This window comes from Typopeltis vanoorti, chromosome 18 (genome assembly GCF_054136105.1).
Source record: "Typopeltis vanoorti isolate ZY-2024b chromosome 18, IOZ_Tvanoo_1.0, whole genome shotgun sequence".
Lineage (NCBI taxonomy): Eukaryota > Metazoa > Arthropoda > Arachnida > Uropygi > Thelyphonidae > Typopeltis > Typopeltis vanoorti.
In genome coordinates this window covers 69846129-69867523 of record NC_143566.1, presented here as the reverse complement: position 1 = coordinate 69867523, position 21395 = coordinate 69846129, and the positions used below count along the sequence as shown (strand labels likewise).

The window sequence follows — 21395 nt, the reverse complement described above, 5'->3', positions numbered from 1 at the left end:
TGATTTTATTAAAAAATAATTCAAGATATTCCGTTTTTTGAAGTCGTAATTAACATCATTTAACAGCTAAACTAGTTAATAATTAGGATTCTAATAACGAATATATTAATGATTATAGCACTTTATTAATGATAATAGATCTCAATTTAATAACATCTGTTTATTGCTTCTCGTGAAAAACGCTGATTACTGGTTTTGCAACAATATAGGGAATTTGGTTCAAAAACAGGTTTTCTAAGTTTTGCGCGAGTCAGTTGTTGTTAATATTTTATTGTTATTAATATTGTTTTATTCGTTACTATCTGTACAATCTCCCAACCTCCTAAACAAACACTCATGAGTACTTTTTGATTATTTTTTATTTATTTTTTGGCAGGATTGCGAGAGCACACACACACACACACACAAAAGAAGGACAGATGGAAAGTGAGAGAACTTATTAATCGTTTTACTCACCATGGAAACAGGTGGAAATCTCGAGAAAATCACTTGTATCAGACCTCACCAACGTGTCCCGCGGTGCCGATTTCCTGGTGTGATGGCTCATGCCGCATGCTTTTGTGGTGGGGTCATAGGTCACGGCACGGCAGACGAAGTCCTCATTTGTGAAGCACTGCTCCCGGCAGCTGTCCAAAGAATCGGCAACGGCTGTTTTCTCAGCGAGTATCATCCGGGTTTTCTTGATCACTTTCGTGTTGCAAAAACCTCGCGCTTCTATTAAAAAAAAAAAAAAAAGAAAGAAAGAAAAAGAAGAAATACATTGTTGACTATTAAGTAGATCTGGAAGCTTCTGGCAGTTTTTTTTTTATTTCATTTTTTTTTTATTCTTATTTTTGGTTTAAAAGAAGAGGCAAAAGTAATAACAAATAATGTATTCAAATGATGGAGAGGAATACAAGGAGGTAAATTGTGTGTTGTTTTTCTGTGTGCCGATAGCGATTATGCAAACTGTCGTAATGGCTGTTTGAGCCCGAGGGAAGATGCGTGCCAATTTACTGATGAGTACTAAGAACAAGGAAACAAAATCACGCGAATTCTAACAAAGAACTGAAATGAATTCTTTGATTCATTTCAGTGTGATAAAACCTTACGTAGTTTAATCATGCAGGTAAAATTAACCAACATTCCAAATAAATAACCAAATCGGGATAACATTTCGTATCAATATTGGAAGCGAGATGGTAATTTGCTTGTAATACTGGATAAACAATCACACTGCTACTATTACTGGAGGACCAGCATCAAGTATTACTGAAGAATTGTATTCTTAGTGGAGTAACATCACGTATACTATAACTAGATCTGCAGCAGCCTTCATGAGCGCTTTCTTATCTTGAATATCATAAGATATATTCCATCGTCTACTAAGTGAATAATCATAGCATCGAGTGTACTAGCACGCGCAGATAAATTGCCTATACCCAGAAATTACTCGTTTGGTTAAAAGCCTAACACTATTTGTCAGTGGAAAAACAAAAAAAAAAAAAACAGAGAAAGAAGGTGTCAAACATTGCGAAGATCAATGTATAAGGTAAAAATATATTTACGCAACGGAACTTCACACATTACGAACGCTGTGTTGTGGCTCTGATAACAATAGAGCCGTGACTCGAATAGAAATTCAGAACTTTTCGCTTTATTTTCAGCTGAAGAAACGACTTTGGACCATCATTTTCGTGTGATGGTATCATTTGTGCTTCTTGCACGTAGTCATCCGTCCATTTGGCCGAATTATATCGTCTGCGGCTGAGGAACGTGAGTTTAAATCCTCTTAGTAGCTTCATTTGGACCAAAAACAAGAAACAGATAGACACACGCAGAAAAAAAATAAAATAAAAGAAAGATAAAAAAAAAAAAAAAGAACAACTAAGACACCGATTAAGTGGGGGAAGGGAAAGAACAAACGTACATGTGTCACAGCACTCTATGCCACCTTGTCTGCTATTTAGGACAAGTTTTATTGCTAAGCAACGCGTGTCGAAAAATGTGTTATCTCTTTCGATGAAACAACCTTGTGCTCTTGGGAATCAGCGCATTATGCCTGATTATCATTCAATAATATTGTGTAATGCTTATTATAAAATTTCGATAATATTACAAGTTGACTGATGTATAATAGGCACATGTTGTTGTTATGTTTTGGTTTGATTTTTTCAATTTTTTTTGTTTGTTTGTTTATTTACTCGAATTATATAATTTTTTCATGCATAAAGCAGCATTCTTTGATTTATTCAAATATGTAATTTGTGCATGAAGATCAACACGCTTTTTGATTTGTTCATTTATATCATTTCTGAATGATCAGAGCATTTTGATTTACTCATATATATAATTAATATGTAATTTTTTCATGAAGATCAGGCACTTTTTGATTTATTCGAATATGTAATTTTTGAATGAAAAAGGTCAGATTCTTTTGATTTGTTCGTTTATATCATTTCTGAATGAAAAAAATCAGCGCATTTTGATTTACTCATATGTGTAATTTTTCATGAAGATCAGGCATTTTTTGATTTATTCGAATATGTAATTTATGCATGAATATCAACACAGTTTTTTTTTATTTTTCGTATTTTTTTTTATGATTTACTCATATATGTAACTTTTCATGAAGATCAGCACTTTTTCATTTATTCCAATATGTAATTGATGCATGAAGATCAACACGCTTCTTGATTTGTTCATATATATAATTTCTGAATGGAAAAGATCAGAGCATTTTGATTTACTCATATATGTAATTTTTCATGACGATCAGCACTTTTTGATTTATTTGAATGTATATTTTTCTTCTTTTTTTGTAGTCTTTCTTTTTAATTAATATATAATTGGCATGAAGAAAATCAACATCTTTTGATTTATATGCAGTTTGCACGAAGGTCAGCACCTTTTGATTTATGGTAATTTGCATACGAAAAAAAGTCTGTTCCAGAGTTTTTGACTTATGCATAATTTAGGCATGATAAGGATATTTTTTGTTATATATATATATAATTTGTGCTTGAAATTCAGAATCTTTTGATTTATTTATAATTATACCTGGTACCGAAATAATTGCAAAGAATACTGATTTTAATACTTATGATTAGGTGAACGTTTTGACCAAAAGGATACCTTCTTCATGTACAAATTAATATAGGAATTAACAATGTTCTGTTCGTCATGTAAAATTTACATCTTTGTCACAAATATCTTGGCCCTCTTCATGCATAATTTGTACACGTAGAAAGCCAGTATATTTGTGACAAAGATGTAAATTTTACATGACGAACAGAACATTGTTAATTCCTATATTAATTTGTACATGAAGAAGTTATCCTTTTGGTCAAAACGTTCACCTAATCATAAGTATTAAAATCAAAGAGATGACATATTGCATGTAACAGCAACGGTAAAAGGTTCCAGAACTAAAAAGCGAGCTGTTATTAGATGAAAAATAGCTGATAAGAGCAAGTAGATAATACAAGAGAACATCTCCTGTAATGCTCTGATTTCCGAATCAGCATATTGCCTATTTCAATACGCTTGTGTAGTCTTTCTCATTGGTCCAACGAAGCGCAAGCAATCTGTTTTGAATAACCAATTTATTCTATAAAGGAAACAGACTTCAGATGAAGAGAGCTGTAGTGCAATAACCGTTTCTGTGTGTGTGTGTGTGTGTGTGTGTGTGTGTGTGTGTGTGTGTGTGTGTGTGTGTGTGTGTGTGTGTGTGTGTGTGTGTGTGTGTGTGTGTGTGTGTGTGTGTGTGTGTGTGTGTGTGTGTGTGTGTGTGTGTGTGTGTGTGTGTGTGTGTGTGTGATCCTGATTACTAGAGTCTGTAGCGCAGAAGAGAAAAGTTATTATACTCTCTCTCTCTCTCTCTCTCTCTCTCTCTCAATCTGAATAATAATCCCAGGCAAACCAGTCCCGCTGGGCTCTATCAGTTGGCTAAAATGAACTCACCGAACCGTCCCTGGATTAGATTACATTTCATTCGTTGCTACCTATAGAAATTACAAAGCTAATGGTTTCTTATTTGGCTAACGGTCTAGACACGATGGTGGAGAGAGAATAAGGACGTCGCGCAACTAAACCATATTGGGAATTAGACGACCACAGTCTTGTCTAGTCTCTGTGCTTCATTTCAAACATGCATAACATGTACTCTGGAAAGAATAAGAATAAACGTCGGTGGCTTTGGAATTTTACTTAGGAATACTTGAATAGTAATGAAAAGGGTTGGATACGGTTTGCACATGGAAATCTTTTATAGGCTTATTCGAAAACTAGAGGAATAATATTAATATATTCTTATTCTCTCCATAGATTATCATAAGTTATTTCTACTAGAAGATTCGAAAATGTGCTTATTATTGGAGCAAGCCATTACTGATTCGTTAAAGGTAAACCTATAATATAAAGAATCTTTCTTTAATGACCGTTGTTAAATCTGTTGGTAATACATCGGCAGGTTACGATCTACCGGTAGACCGCGAAGTACTTAACAAAAGGAGAAGACCTGGGAAATGACCGTTGGTACTGGATCCTTATTTTTTTGACTAAGAAACCAGATCCTCAATGTATTCGGTTAGAGCCTTTCTGAGTTAATCTTCTTATTAGCTGAACTGCTGCCAATGCATCTAAAGCTATGAAATTCCTATTAATAGGAATAATATTCCTATTATTCCTATTAATTGACCCGATTTTCTGAGCAATAAAAAATCGATTTTCAGGTATAATAAGCTTCATAGGGGACTGGTTTATTTACTTTGTTACAAAGAATCCAGGGATAGTACAATACGTGAGACCTACTACAACATAAAATACAATTATTTTTACTAAAATAAAGAGCCAAAATGGCTTCAGTTCGGCGAGTGTATTCCCGTAAAATCTGGTCAAATTCCGTATGAAACGTTCATAGTTTCTACATTTGGCTCTGAAATAATACTGGATTTAATATCTACTTGATTTGTGTACTTTTTAATCACCGAAATGAAGCGCTTTAACTCTTTATTTTAGTAAATACTTTACACACCGATCGACAGTTCACTTACGAAAAATACATCATTCCGACACTTCGAGTGTCATAATACTAAAAGAGAGTTTTTGTTCTCTTAGGGTTTCTTTCAGGTCTTGTCCGATGAGGGTTTTTCAATGAAGATTTCTAATAAAGTAGAGATAATACATAGATATTAGTGCATATTTTAAATTAATAGATCCCCCCTCTCACATACACACCTGTAATGCAGTTATTTTCGAAGTAATCCACTGTAGATCGTGAGTTTTCTAGAGTTACCGCTTTTTCCGTAGAGGAGAAGCGGCAATAAGGACTCAGTCGACATTCCTTCAGTTGGTAATTGAACTCCGCAGACCTGCAGAGAAAATCCTGGTTATCTAGACAGGCTACTTCACATTCCTCTCTTGTATTGGCTTCTACAGTCACTTTTTCATGGTCAATTCCAACTAATCGTTTGTGTCGAACCCATTCAAATATCCATTCTCGATTGCAGGTGTTGGATGCTATAAATAAAGGCAAGAAAAAAAATATATAAATAAAATTAGTAAAAATAGATATGGGCATAACAGTTTTAAAAATATCCAGGATTAGGTGCTCAATGAATCAGCTAATACACTCTTGAGGGATGGTTTAATTAGCGTATGAACGTATACCCATAGAATTAAAGAATTGACTCATGTGTTCTCTGTATGCCGATGCTCAATTAGAAGTCCGAATTCTATGACAAAGCGAAAGGAGAAGTCTCAGCAATGCTCTGAGCTTACTCCAACAACAATAAAAACGCTAAATAGCACCACGTCCTTGTAACAATAGATTCAATCTTGTAACAACGACTAAACCGTCTGTCTGAACTCCTCTAAACTGTGAGCACGCCTTTTTAACAATGGTCACGTGATTCTAACAATCACTTCATTTTGCTTAACAATGAGCACGTTTTTGCTTGTGTTACTGGACATGTGATTGTCATTAGAAAGAGTCTGAAATGAGATGCTCCTTTTCTAAATGGACAAAAAAAAAAAAAAAAAAAAAAAAGCAAAAAGAAAGAAGTTAAAACTAACTACCCGGAAAGAGCAAAGACAAATAGAATTTCTTTTTACACATTCCGCTGGCATTCCTTTCAAAGCTCGAACAATATTTCCAACGTCTTAATGAATTTATCTCGCGCAAGATTAACCTCCAGTCGAATGTTTTATTAAATTAGTCTTCTCAGTTTTTACGTACTGTTTATCGATAGTACTCGTTAATTAAATTCTTTGCTTGAAGTTATCATTAGTTCTAAAGAAAAACCATCTTTATTGGATGCTTTTTAAGGATATTTTGACAAAGAATATGTCTCGATATTGTCTTAAGCTTCCAATTTCGGGGGAGAAAAAAAAAAAAAAAAAAAGTTCATTTCTTAGTAATTTTGCGTTTCGTATAGCAACTGATGTCGGAAATATTTTTGAAAGATTTCATAAAAGATTTTCTTTCTTTTGTTCTTATAAAAATAATAGAAAGATTATATCTTTTTAAGATGTCACTAATAATTACTTGAACCAAAATCTTTTTTTTTTTTTTTTTGTCCGTTGGAATTAATGTATCGAAGTTGCTATTTAATTGTTAGCACAAAAAAGTGCCTAATTGTAAGATAATCATCACAGCGGTTGCTATGGCAACCATCGCAAGTTGATTTCATTTGGTGTTTGTTATGACCGAACAGAAGCATCATAGGAAGAAATCCGCGAAATCCACAAAAGTAAATATTCAAATTCTCTCTATAGAATTTGAATATTTATAGATATCTCCAATAACCAATCATTTAGAAGTGATAGTATTAATGCAATAATTTATCTAATAATTAACTAAGCCAGCATAAATTGCTATACGGATTTTTTTATGGAATTAACATGAAATAGCATAGTTTCTTTGACTACCACGGGATAATTTAGTGTTCATTCAGTTTAACTCTTTGCATTTGTTCATCCTGCACCGCTAAATTAATGTTTGAAATCCTCAGGAATGGATTATACGCTATTTAAATTGTTGTAAACAAAGACAATTCATAACAAAGTAATGATTGATTAGACTCCACTAAAAAAATAAACAGAAGATAGGTAGAAACTTGTGCCTTAAATAAAACAGTCGTACTTTTAGTTTATTTGTTTATTTACTATTTTTGTAAACCTAAGCTTCTCTTTTTTGTCACCAGGGTATTTTTAAATCAGATGTTCTCTGAGGTTTAATATTCTGCAAAGCCTTATCTTTAAAAATAAAAATAAAATAAAAAAATGAGCATGCGTATTGTCGCATTTATTTCCAAAACCACTTTACTCTTAAATTAATAAGTCCCGATATCTTTTTTTTTTTTACCCAAGAGAAAAAAAAAAGAAAAAGTAAAAAAACAACAACCAAGATGTGTTTCGGAGTATCCCAGTAGCATTTTATAGTCCCGGGTGAATGCGTAGAACGCCGTAGCGAGAATGTATTTTCAGTAAAATGGGAATGTTTGATAAGAACTTCGAATGAAGTTTTGAAGAATAAGAAAACTTGCTATAATCTCAACGCGCTATGGTTGGGAAGTTGATAAATGGGTGAACACGAAGTTGCACAATTTACTGAAATACATGGAGGGTTTACTTTCTTTATTTCATTTTTTTTTCTTGGATTTATTTCTAGAAGTTCTGCTTCATTCTATCAAATAGAAAATACAAGAACGCAAGTGGTGTTTTAAATAAAAATAACGATGGAAAAAAATCAGTTCTTGCAAAAGTAGGCTTATTTTCATGTATGGTGAGCCACCACTAAAATAAATAATGATGTCCGGGATTGCCAGAGGCAGAAGAATGCTAACAAAAGGGTACTGTTTCAACGTTTGTAACGGTGGCAATCAGTAAACTTTCTTTCCATCCTTGTCTACGTGGTGGTGCTCGTACTTCATTTCTATTGGCAATTGTTTGGCTTAAATCCTCGTGAAAAAGGAAAGGCAGATAAACAAATAGATAGGCAGAAAGAAGGAAGAAATTTGTGGAGTGAAAGAATGGAAGAGAAAGATAGCTAATTACGTAAATGGGGAAACGGTAGAAACGAACTAAAAGATGTGTAAGCATAAAGAAAGAAGGAGATAAAAACGGAATAGAGAGAGAGAGAGAAAGAGAGATATATATAGCAGAGAAGCGAAATATAAATAAAAATATAAGCACCTAAGCAAAGCCAAGACAAATTAACGCATACAGCAGTGGTAGTCAGAAGAAAGAAAGATGGAAAGAGAAATCTATAGACAAAAGCAAATACGCATAAGAAAAGATAGAAAGAAAAGTAAACTCATGCTGAAACAGATGATACTCGGTGAGAAGAAAGAAAAATACCCAGGAAGAAAAAAAAAAGATATTCAGGAAAAAATAATGAAGTAAAAAATACTTAGAAAAACGGTTTAAAAACGAAAGAAAGAAAATGATTCTAATTAGTGGAATGGAAGAAAATCAGGACCCCAGAAGAAAGAAATTAGATAAAGAGGAATCACGAAGTATAAAAGAAAGAATGAAAAATGAACAATAAAGAAACAGATGGAGGGAGAAAATTATGAGGGAAAAAATGGGAGAAAAATTAGATTCGTAGAGAAACCGATGGAACAAAGACAGAAAGAAGGAGAGAGAGAGAGAAAGGAAGTAAACAAGGAACAGAAAGAATTAAAGAAGATGAACTCATATCTAGAGAAAGTAAAGCAAAGAATGAAAGATGATGCGTAGAAATGGAAATAGAAAAAGAAAGAACGAAGGTTAGAGGTGCAAATAGACAGATGATCAAAAAGATGAACAACAATATGAATAAGTAGACAAATAAATAGAAAGAAAAAGAAAGAAAAATTACAAAAGAAATAAATTATCAAAGCAAGATAAAACAGATATACAAGAAAAAGAGACGGACAAACACAAGTAGAGAAATAAAGATTAAAGATTAAGGAAATTTGATGAAAGATTGGCAAAGCGTCACTGTGTAAATAATAGTTTCTCGATGGCTGAAGCCCACACAGAAATTCTCCCACCCCCGTTTGGTTTCGAATCCCAAAACCCACTGAAGCATTGCAGATACATAACGACAGAAATGGGAAAAGCCGGAAGTTTAAAGTGTAGTCACACATCAAAGAGGCTACTTTCATACTCGAACGTGACCTCCATGATGAGAGCGGAGGATGAACATATCGCTACGATGATCACGAACCTTGCGAATTGCTTCTTTTATTCGGAGTCGCCAAAATTCTCTTGCACTGAGGAAGCGTTTGGGGGACTACAAAAATACTTCGCCAATCTCCTTGTCGAGAAGAAATACTTGGAACTACTAATCGAAAGTGCCCGGATGGAAACCGACTAGCCAGAAGAAAACGAGGTTGGTTACAAACTGTGGACATTTTCAGCGCTAATATAAAACAAAGAAACACATAAAGAAATAAATCTGACCTACCCGAAAGACATATTTTTTCGAAGTAGTTAAAGCTGCCGTTGTCTTCCAAGCTTGGTTCTACGGCGTGTTGAATCCCTTCAGTATTAAACTGGCACGATCCTTTGCGATAATCAATACTGACCGAGCGACATCTGTTCTCTCCCTTGCATAACTCGAGGCATTGTTTTGGTGTCGAATCCGAAGTTACCATGTACGGAGTAACATTCAGAACCACGCCGGTGATCATATCAAAGCGAATATCTGTTGCATCGCAAGCTAAATAAAAATCAATTATTGCGTTTAACATTTATATGGTTGTTGAATTAAATAAAATTTAATTATATTGTTTTTAAGTGACTTCCACCTACAAAAGTTAGGCAGCTAATATTTTAATTCATATTTATATATTTAAATTTTTGTATTTCAATTTTATTATATATTTATATAGTTTTATAGTTTATTTAAAATATTTTATTTACTAATTTAATTTTTATTTCTTAATTTTTAACATTTTGTAATTTTATTATTTTTTAAATTTTAATATTTTGATGGGTTTTTTTAATTTTTAATGTTTTTTTTTTACTTTTGGTATTTCAATTTTTATTATATATTTATATATTTTTATAGTTTATTTAAAATATTTTATTTATTAATTTAATTATTTTTATTTCTTAATTTTTAATATTTTTAAATTTTTATTATTTGAATTTTTTTTATTTTTAATGTCTTATTTTAATTTTATTTTGTACGCATTCCTGAAATCCCATTCTAGAGATTCAATATTTTAAGGCAACTTATTCATATTTATAAATTAAACTCTTTTATAATTTAAAAATTTATTTATGCGTACGATTTCAAGTTATAATACGAGAAGAATGCATGTCGTTATTTTATTTTAATTTAGATATTAAATTTTAATAAAAATATCGAATTAATATCTGTTCATTGCCTGAAAACTATTTAATGTTTATATTTATATAAAATTGCTCTGCTTTATATATATATCATAATTATAAAATCTTTATAAAATCATAATTATAAATAGTAAATAACATAATATAACATATATAACTCATTTATAAAAAGTAAATAAAATAATATAATTTTTATAACTCAATTAGAAAGAGTAAATAAGGTAATTAACATCTATGTTAATTATCTTATTTATATAATTAACATCTATGTTAATGAACATATCTAAATGATTTATAAATAGTAAATTGCATTCACAAACATTTATAAAAAATAAATAATATAGTTAACATTTACAAATCACTTCATAAAAAAAAAGAAATAACATAGTTAACATTTATAAATCATTTATTAAAAATATAATTAACATTTATAAAATTATTTATAAAAAATAAATAATATAGTTAACATTTACAAATCACTTCATAAAAAAAAAGAAATAACATAGTTAACATTTATAAATCATTTATTAAAAATATAATTACATTTATAAAATTATTTATAAAAAATAAATTACATAGTTAACATTTATAAATCATTTACAAAAAATAAAGAACATAGTTAGCATTTATAAATCTTTGTAGAAAATAAATAACACAGTTAACATTTATAAATAGTAAATAACAAAAATAACGGCTTTAATTTTGGCTCAAAAACGGTGCCATTTTGAGTCTATGATATAGTAGTTTGGGCTCAAAAATATTTTCCCATTATTTTCCACTTTTTTTTTTGTTTTGTTTTTTGCTTACGCTTATAAACGAATTGTGAATCGCACTGTAACTTTGCTTCAATAGAAATGCAACATCTCCATGTGTTACAAAAAATGACCCCAAGAAATTTTTGACAGTTCGTATATTGAGAATGAATGATGATCCCTATTCTTCATGGAAGGGTTTTAAAAAAATAATAAAAGAAGAAGAAGATAAAATGTCCTTTAGAAAAACCTACAAAATATAAAACAACACTAAATTCATGACATATTGTATCGTTTTCAGTCGAGATAAAAAGATAATGGGATCAATCTCACATACAGACCATATCATCCATCAAATACCTAATCTATAATTACATACCATGGGCTGTTTTAAACAGCCTTAAAATGTACAACGAAGAAAAAAAAAATGTATCGGCACCTAGCAATTACTTCTGTTGCCAAGAGCTTTTTTAAATGATTTTCTTTACCTTTAATTTAAAATAAAGAAAAAAAAATTGAAATTCAGCCAAAGTTCTGAAATTTTCTCTCCTAAAGAACTTATTCATGAAAAATGATTGCTATTTTTATTTTATTATTTATTTTGGTATTCCTTTATTCATAATTAAAGAAGAAAAAAAACTCTGATTGTTCCCTTAAGATTAGTATAGTAGGTACTTGTTGGCTTGGAAAAGCTTTTAAGTGGGGGGAAAAAATCAATTATCTAGTAATAGGTGAAAAAATAAACATGAAAAACGCGATATTTAGATTATAATAATTGCGTAATTATGTTTTTCTGATATCTGAATTAAAATATTTCATAACAACAATTTAGCTTAAAATCGTTTGGTATAAAATAAAGCTTTTTTTTTTATTGTTGAATGAATGCTAGCATCTGTCGATTTTTTTTTAATTGTTGAGGAGTCAGATTTTTATTTAATTGTTGAAACATCGCTTGATTGTAATTAGCAGGAAATTTTTATTCTTGTTTGATAACTGTTAAAATTACTGTACAAATTGGGGTACTCGTTGAATTTCAAATAGCATATTGATGCCGATGTTAGCGTTGTCTTACATATTCGTGTACGTGTACGTGGTTTATTTTTCGAGACCTCGTTTTGTTTTCCTTGGGTCGCACATTTACTCAACAATAGATTCAATAATGTACATGAGTTAACATTATTATTAGTAGTAGTATTATTATCAGAAACCAATGGGCAATAAAATCATTTATTTAATTTACCTTTTAGTCCTTGGGCTATTTCGTAATAATTGAGACTCTGAGATGGCTGAAGGCTGCCAGCATTACGTAACAAGCCAGCTCTATTCTCGTGAGCTAGTCCACAATATAAACGATCATAAACTCTTCCAGCTAAGAACGAACGACAAGGAAAGAGAGTATTTCGAAGACAAAAATCTCCACATTGACTGACCGGTACGCCATAATATTCTAGCAAGCTGTAGGGATGCTCAACATTTCCCAGTGGAAGGATCTCAATGGTATCGGTAGTCCTGATCTCTGTAGAAAATCAAATGATGTTTTATTCATTTTAAAATTATATTTCGGTTTAACTGAAGAGGATTAAAAAAAGTAATTAAAACCTATCTTTAAAAAAAAAGTTTTACTCGATAAATAAATTTCAATTAAATGTAGAATTTGAATTATGATATCTATTTAAATCTAATTATCACATAATATAATATAATTATGATATAAATCAAATTATGAATAAATCAAATTATGATATCCAATGACGAATCAAATTATGAATAAATCAAATTGTGATATCCAATAACGAATCAAATTGTGATATCTAATAAGGAATCAAATTGTGATATCCAATACCGAATCAAATTTTGAATAAATCATATTGTGATATCTAATAAGTAATCAAATTTTGAATAAATGAAATTGTGATATCTAATAAGGAATTAGATTATTAATAACTATAACTCAAATTGTGATATCTAATTTGAATCAAGTTTGGAATAAATCAAATTATAATATCTAATAATAAAACAAAAGTTGAGCTAGTATTGCTTATTTAAGATTTTTAGTTTGTACTTCGTTATTTGCATTATGCAGTTAGCGTGAAAATCAAAGTCTATTTTAAGCAATCCGAATCAATCCATGAATTGTTATATTTATTATTTTTATTGCTTGTAATACGCATTTATGAAACGTTGATAAATCTGTCTTTTTTAAATACAAGTAACGGAATAATTTTTTCGATAAATAAATCAAGAATTGTACGATCTCTCAAATTAACTGACTACACTTTGATCAATCAAATGACAATGGAATAAATTAATATCAATGGAATAAATCAAGAGATGAAGATTGAATGAATAAAATGCCTGGTGAAACAATACATCAACAATACATTTTTAATTAAACACTATCTCCCTACTCTAAATTAAAACATATTCTTGTAATGTAATGCGATTTTAAGATAAAAATATTTTACGATAAAAATGTCGAATTTCTTGGGTTTTTAAATGAATAATAATAAATAAACATGAACTAATTGTAAGCAGTCTGTGGGTTATGTATAATATGTTGAGATATTTTTTTTAATTATAATTCACTGCACACTGTACAGACAAGCACTTACTTATTCAGACTCGCTGAAGCAAACGCACTTTTGTATGAGCAACTTCATGCTATGATCACATATGTTGAAGTGCACGTAAGTCACAGAGTGGTAAATGACCTTGTTGATTTCTGAGTTTAAGGGTCAGAACAGGTCACGCAAAAGAAGATAAAGAAGAACCGAGACGAAAGAATAAAAGAAGAAACAGAAAAAAAAGAAAAATGCAAAAAAAAAAAAAGAAAGGATAGAATGAATAATAAGAAGAGTAAGAACGCACAATAATCCTATTCGTTCTTTCACCAGGAATGATTAACCCCTTTAGGATTACAAAGATGTAGAGGTAATGGGCGACCAATTTTCTGGTGGTCGTGGTTCGCGGTCGGAGCTATTGTCGGGCTTCGTGATAAATCACCCTCCTTTTGCCGCACATTAGGTGGGGTTCTCTCTGTCAGCAGGATCTACGGCTGTGAGCTATCGGACATTTTTCTGCAAAGTATATCGAGAGAGAGAGAACTGGGGGGATATGGGGAAAGAGAAGAAAATTCTCTGGTAAGCTCCTGGTGGGTCATTGTCGACGGAGCGTGTAATGGCCCCCGTTGATCGTGTGGAGGCAGGTGTTCAAAGGCGAACAGCGGAAATGACGATGCTCTGCAACATCCATCACAATGATTGGTGCTCTACGCAAGAGGTGATATTAAGCTGGGCTATATACTCGAAGTTCAAGGGCCTGTAAAGAGCCCGAGCAGAATTTTTCATTGCGTCGCTTTTTTTTTAATACCCTGTTATTACGGAGGTATTGGGTAAAACTGGTAGCGAAGATCTGTTGATCAAATATCACTGTTAGCCTCTGGCAAGATTGATAAAAGAGAGGCAGGAAAATAACCGGAGAAGACATAAATATTTGGGGATGAGGCGTTTAAGGTTGTACTTTTATTCTCTGAAGAATATCTGCCACAACTCTTGAAAATAGACCCTATAATCTTTAGGGAATAAAAAAAAAATGTTGACAGTTAAAAGAGTTTTAGTAATGATAGTAGAAACCTAATATAGTTGGTTAGATGAATATTCAGCAGAAATGCACATTTATTTATAAACGAAAAAAAAAATTCAGTATTTGAAATCTAAAAGTAATTTACATGAAAAAAACGGAAATTTCAACAATGAAACGACATGAACTTATAACAATGAAACGTACATTAACTAAGCTCGAGCAACAATTGAACTTACAACAATGAAACGTACATTAGCTCAAAGGCGAGCAACAATTGAAATTACACCGATTCTGTGTACTTTAGATCAATTCCACAAGAATTAATATCCTTTGATGATTCACTCAAAAAAAAAAGTATCAATTTATAAAAACAGCATAATTATTTCCTATAATTAATATATAATCCAGAATAAACTGAAATTTATAAATATTAATAATTGTTAGTGAAACCTTTAGCAAATGATAACATGTATAACTTACGTGGTTTATAAGCGCAGGTATTATCAAAATATCGCACAAAATTTGGTCCTTTTTTAAAATGCATCTGACGTGTAAATCGATCATGCCTACTGAGACGGCATTCTTCTTTTACTTCATCATATTCTACAGATCTACAGAGGAAAGTTGATTCTAATAGACAAGTCTGAAGACATTGTTTCTGAGAGATGTTGGACACGATTTTGTCATCTTGACCTACAAGTTCCATTCCATCGATTAACTCCATAACAAACAGATTACTACACGCTCCTGAAACAAACAAACAAATAAAAAAATCTCACAGTTGACATTAAAAGAGAATAAAAAAAGAAAAAAATTATAATTAACCGAGTACACATATGTTGTGTGTGTGTGTGTGTGTGTGTGTATTATAATGCAATGAAAGCTCGTGGTCATTCTTGGCTAGCCACTTATCTTAACGACAACCGAGCATGTCATCCTTTGAGGCGGTAGACCGTTGCTTAATTAGTGTTTGTAGAGGCGGGTCTAATTAGAGCCCCGTCACGGGGAGTCCTGACTGTTATTAATTTTCTACCGCGACCACTACACACGCTAAGTAATAATAGCAATGGTTAGCCAATTATTAATCAGAAGCCACAGAATGCCGAGAAAGGCTTAATATGCTCCTTGTGTTTGTCCTTGTTCTCTTCGTAAACGCACTCCTTGAAGATCCAACCGTTTAAGATGAGTTAGGTAGCCCAAGTGTTTCGTGAGAATCTCTTTATCGGTTGGGTATGAATAATACTGGACTCCGTCGTGTTATTGACGGTTTAGTCAATGTTCTTTGTTCAATTAACCTTAATGGTGTAGTCATCCAATTATTTGCGGCTCTCTTGAGTCGACTAAAAATTGTTTCCTATATGTATTCACATCTCTTTAACCTAAAAGATGCCAGGAGTAATTTCGTAATGGTTTTACCTGCAAGGTCAATTCAAGGTCATTGATCGATACCTAGATTCTAAAATATAATATTTTGAAGTTTATTAGGATTCGTTTTATTGCTGACTAATAATTGATCAGTCTAATTTTGTTGTTGTTCGTGAAATAAAATTTAGGATTAATAATAATAAGCCTTAAATACCTCTTAACACCATTAACAATGATCTAGGAAAAAGAATATGGCAATATTATTGCAATTTAAATATGTTGAGGCTCTATAGACGCCAGATGGCGCTACTACAGTTGTGGAAATTGTCCTCGGAACGGATCAAATATAATGTACCCGTAAGAGGAGGAGGGGATTTCAATTTCGTTATGACCTAGCTCAGGGATCTTCAACCTTTCAGACAGTGCGGGCCGCATTAAAAATTTCAGTGAACCCCTCTGGCCACTAAGCTATACTGCGGTATTTAGAATCGTAAGATGCTTTCCAGATTCGCAAGGAATATGTGCATTTGATACTTTAAATAAAATCCTATAAAAATAAACAAACTCAGCTTTAATAGCATAGGTAGAAGTCGGGTTCATGATAAGTAATTACAATCAATACTTGAAAAAAGATAATTTAATGAAGAAAACATTCATTTTTTATAATGTCAATGGGAAACTTGGCAATGCTTTTCCTTGACCAGCTTGTCGATGTTGGCATCAATGGGGGAAGTCGCTATGCGCAGAGGATTCTCGAGATGTTGGTCTGTAATCTGAGTTCTTGTCTTGGACTTCACATGCTTCATTCTGGAGAAGAACTGCTCACGTAAGTATGTGCTTCCTAACAAAGCGCACATCTTCAAAGCATGCCGGCGAAGATTAGGGAATGCTTCCTCCGAAATGTAGTCTTTGTACAATGTAAGCAAGGGCACATTGAATAATTTTTCTCTCAAAGAAGAGTTGTTTTGGAGTTCAAGCAGCTCCATTTGTACTGAGCCTGGCATTTCGGAAGCATTGACACTGGAGCACTGAAAATAAATCTAAAGAATGTTGGTTACGAAAATCACTAAATCTCTCTTCGAACTCACTTCGCAACACGACTAAGTTTGTAGTGTATTCATCAAGAGACGAACAGTTGGACTCAGCGAGAAGCTGAAAATGAGCTGTCTTTTTTTGTGAGTTGTGCCTTTCAAAGTTTGAGCTTAGCCACAAAAGCTTTGATGTGATCAAACAAAGTGTGTACCAGTTGATCTTTGGATTGTAGCCGCGTATTTAGGTCAATCATATGCAACGAGATATCGGTCACAAAAGCAAAGTTCGTCATCCACTTCGGATCGTTCAATTCCGCAATCGGATTCTCCTTGGTTTGCATGAATTTCGCTCCTTAAGTCAAAGACTCTTTTAAGAACTTCCCTCTGCTCAACCAACGCACATCACTATAAGAAACCACATCGCCGTGATCAGCTTCGCACTCTTGGGTCAAAAAGTCTTGGAAGTGACGATGATTCAACTTCTTGCCCTAATAATGTTTACGACAGTCACAATAACTTTCATGCCATTCTCAAATCTAATAGTTTTCGCGCACAAATTCTCCTGGTGGACTAATCAGTGGTAATGGACGAAATCGTTTCCTTCTAGTTCAGGTTCTTTCCGTAGCAGCGCAAAAAATCCTTCGTTCTTTCCCACCATAGCAGGGGAACCATCAGTTACCACACTTCGAGGTTGGTTAAGCCGAGGTCGAAACGCTGGAGCGTTTTCTTGGCGGCTTCAAGAACATCAGTGCCTTTCGTCGTTCCCTTCATAGATATGAGTGATAACAGCTGTTCTGTCACATTGAATTGTTGATCAATGCCACGGACAAAGATAGCCAATTGTGCTGTATCCTTCACATCTGTGCTGTCATCTAAAGCAAGTGAATATGACGTAAATTCGGACGACCGTTTTTTAAAGTTCCTTCAATGTCATTGGCAAGTTCTTCGACACGTCGTGCTACAATTACCCCAGAAAAACTCGATTTTTTAAACACTTCCTTATTATTTGGGTAGAATATCCCAGCAGCGATGAGTCACTCTTTCACAAACACAACATCCAAGAAGGCTTTTGATTTTTTTAGCAATTTTTTTCAGCTATCACATAACTTACTTTGACGCACGCTTCACTCTCTTCCGTCAGCCTTTTAAACGTACCCTGCTAGCATTTTAAATCAATTTGGAGACGGTTCACAATGTCCACATGATCACTTTCAAGTCGACCTTGAAGGTGATCGAAATTGGACTTGTGCTTTGTCTCATAGTGTCGTTTTAGATTGTATTCTTTTGATACTGACACTGACTCACGATAAATTAAACACACTGGCTTATTGTCGATCGGCACAAAAAAGTACAAATTGGTCCACTTCTTCAAATTGATTTACGCTTTTTACTCGTGGGCGCCATATTGATGGAAGGTGAACCCAAAAAAATTATCCAAAATGGCCGTGTAACGGTTATTATCCACTAAATATGTCTCATATTAATGAAAAAAGTCTGGCAATATAAAACCACAATAGGCTATGGCTGACACGACGAACCTGCGTGCGCTTATACACGAATATCACACTGTTCACGACTGACTGTGGATGAGATCCTTTTGTATTTATATGAAATTAAAGAAGTATCGAGAACCTTCGAGATGCATCTGGAAGGCACTAGACAGCGCACTCGAACGAACTACTGCTTCAGCCATCTACCTGCGACGTTAGTACTAGTACTTAAGTACCCCTTGGCGCTGGCAGAAGAAGCATGTCTATTTAATATTTATTTTTATAGGAATTGATGTAAAGTATCAAATGCACAAGCGTTCCTTGTGAATCTGGAAAGCATTTCACAAGTAAATACCGCAGTATAGCTTAATGGCTCGTGGGCTTCATTGAAATTATTTTTTTATTTAATCGCGTTTTAATGTTAAGTAGTTATTTTTTCAAAATGGCCGGCGGGCCACGGTAAAGAGCTCCGCGGGCCACAAGTGGCCCTCTGGCCATGCGTTGAAGACTCCTGATCTAGCTACAGTAATGCTAATATGAATATTATGTAGGTTAAAATTTAAATTAAGATTCGTATTACTTCATCGCAAATTAGTAATTAATTGTGATATCTTTGAGACGTATTTTTTCAGATCGTTGCTAGACCTTATATCTAATTGATCAATATATTTTTGGCTTTATTGTCTATAATATAATTTGGCTATATAGTCAGTATTGTTATGAACAATGTCATAGTAGTTGCGGACTAAAATTAATGTACGCAATAAATCGGTGTTATCTTTTTACATTAATTAATAAAAAAAAATTAAATATTCCAGCGAATAACAGTATGAAGATGTATTAAGTTAGAATTATTGTTAACATTTAGCATTACACAGTGACTTAAATTTATGGATATATTTCGTTTGGTTAATGAGGATCGTGTTAAATCATGATATTCTTCAAAGCGATTTTTTTTTAATTTATTTAAACAATATTTATTATATATTGCTTGAATTCTTAAATATTCTTTTTGGAATACTCTGTGATATGTGGCTTTTTCAGCAACTTACAAAAAATAATTATCATTTAGAAAAAACAATAAAATAAAATACTTTATGATAGTCGAATAGGGGGAAAATATCTTTGCATAACATTCATGCAGATGAATTAAAGTTATACATTTCATCAAAGGGAGAAACACTTAATCATCTGACTCTTAAATTCACGTAATACTGTTTGGGTTGTTTCAACTGGAAACAAAAAAAAAAAAACTTGAAGAGACGAAGCTTACCTTTTAAACACATTTTTTCCATGTAATACGAACCGTACGCGGCTGTGAGACGCTTCTTGGACGACGACGACATCCCATCCATCGGACTCTCATTTAACTGGCAGTGTGTTTCGTTGGAATTTCGATAAAAGGTCAACGATTGACACCTGTCGTCTTGTTGACACCTAGAGGTACATTCTGTTGGACTTTTGCCGAAGATATTGGAATATACAGCTGTATTTGACTGAGCATTAGTAGTCATAACGAAAGCAGTTTTGCCATCTGTACAACGTTCTGAAATCAATACAAAGGGAAAATGGTAGTGGTAGCAACATTAATGAAACCTAAATAAGCATCTCTTTCTTTCTCTCTCTCTCTCTCTCTCTCTCTCTCTCTCTCTCTCTCTCTCTCTCTCTCTCTCTCTCTCTCTCTCTCTCTCTCTCTCTCTCTCTCTCTCTCTTAGGTTAAACAGCAGGAGAAAGATTTTATGCTTTCATTATGGAGAAAGAGTGATGCTGAATTTGTTCGGGTGTCAATTTATGTGGAACATTGAGACTCCAAGGAGTCTCAATGTTCCATAATTGATTGCGATTGGCCTTCAACTTTCATCTTTTACATGACTGTTGAATTTCGCAATAATACTATTGTATTGTTGTAAAAATCAACAATGCAAGGACGATGTATGTAATTTTAAATGCAAAATCTGCAGAGCATAGAGAACAGATTAGATGGTTGCTTCTTGTAAGCCACTAGTCGCTTTTGTGTCTGTTTTTAGTTTTCTTTCTTTTATTTACATCTCAGAGAAATTCTTTTCGCTAATGTCTAAGAGTGATTGACACGACGTTGTCGAACACATGAGTTCGAATCTTGTCTACGACATGAAGAACCTTGCATCATTTTATATGGTCTTATATGGATTAGACCATATAAACACGTTGTCCAGGTCTTATATGGATTAGACCTGCACAACGTTATCAGTAACACAGAACCATCTTTTTTGTAAATAAAGCTTTACTGACTAAACCGATCATAGAGTTCAAAAACGAGAGTTTGTGTGGGAAGGAAATTATAAACTAAGCATTTCAGTAATTCACTGAAGACCTACTGGAAACCTAATTAGTACTAAAGCGTCTCCAAACTTGTCCAAAGCACATTAGTTTCGCAAAATAAAAAGTGGAGTCCATTCCACGGATAGCTAATCGGTGATTATTACGTCATTTTATCGCTCGATATAAAATTTCGTTTCCCAAGAAGCTCGTCATCTTCGAGAATCACATAGCGTCATTGAGTCGTATATGGGAGGTATGGAAGACCAAGTTCTTATGCATGTTTTATGCATTAAAAAAAAAACCCGATATTGCGACAGAAAATCTCTCAACCTTCCACTTGAAGACTGACTAGTTCAATTTACTTGACAAGTTCTTATAAACATCCTTATAAACCATCTCATTCTAATGAGATGGTTTATAAGTTGCTTTTTGTGGGGTGAAATGGATGTGACGAAACTGTCTGCTTCAAGAAAATCGCGAATTAGAACTAAACATATCAAAAAAAGCGAAGAATAAGAAGGCTGGAGTATAGATCTCACGAAACGTCG

General features: G+C 32.9%; 1 protein-coding gene across 1 annotated transcript in view; it reads right to left on the bottom strand.

Moving 5' to 3' along the window:
* Positions 1-21395, bottom strand: part of LOC150096757 (uncharacterized) — a 131078-nt gene that overhangs the window by 42916 nt on the left and 66767 nt on the right. Inside the window, exons 2-7 of the mRNA XM_090408700.1 lie at positions 19820-20092; positions 15137-15407; positions 12319-12587; positions 9434-9688; positions 5218-5499; positions 457-714 (exon numbers count right to left, since the gene is read on the bottom strand). Of these exons, the coding sequence (XP_090264826.1) occupies positions 457-714; positions 5218-5499; positions 9434-9688; positions 12319-12587; positions 15137-15407; positions 19820-20092 (1608 nt within the window). The remainder of the gene's footprint in view (positions 1-456; positions 715-5217; positions 5500-9433; positions 9689-12318; positions 12588-15136; positions 15408-19819; positions 20093-21395) is intronic.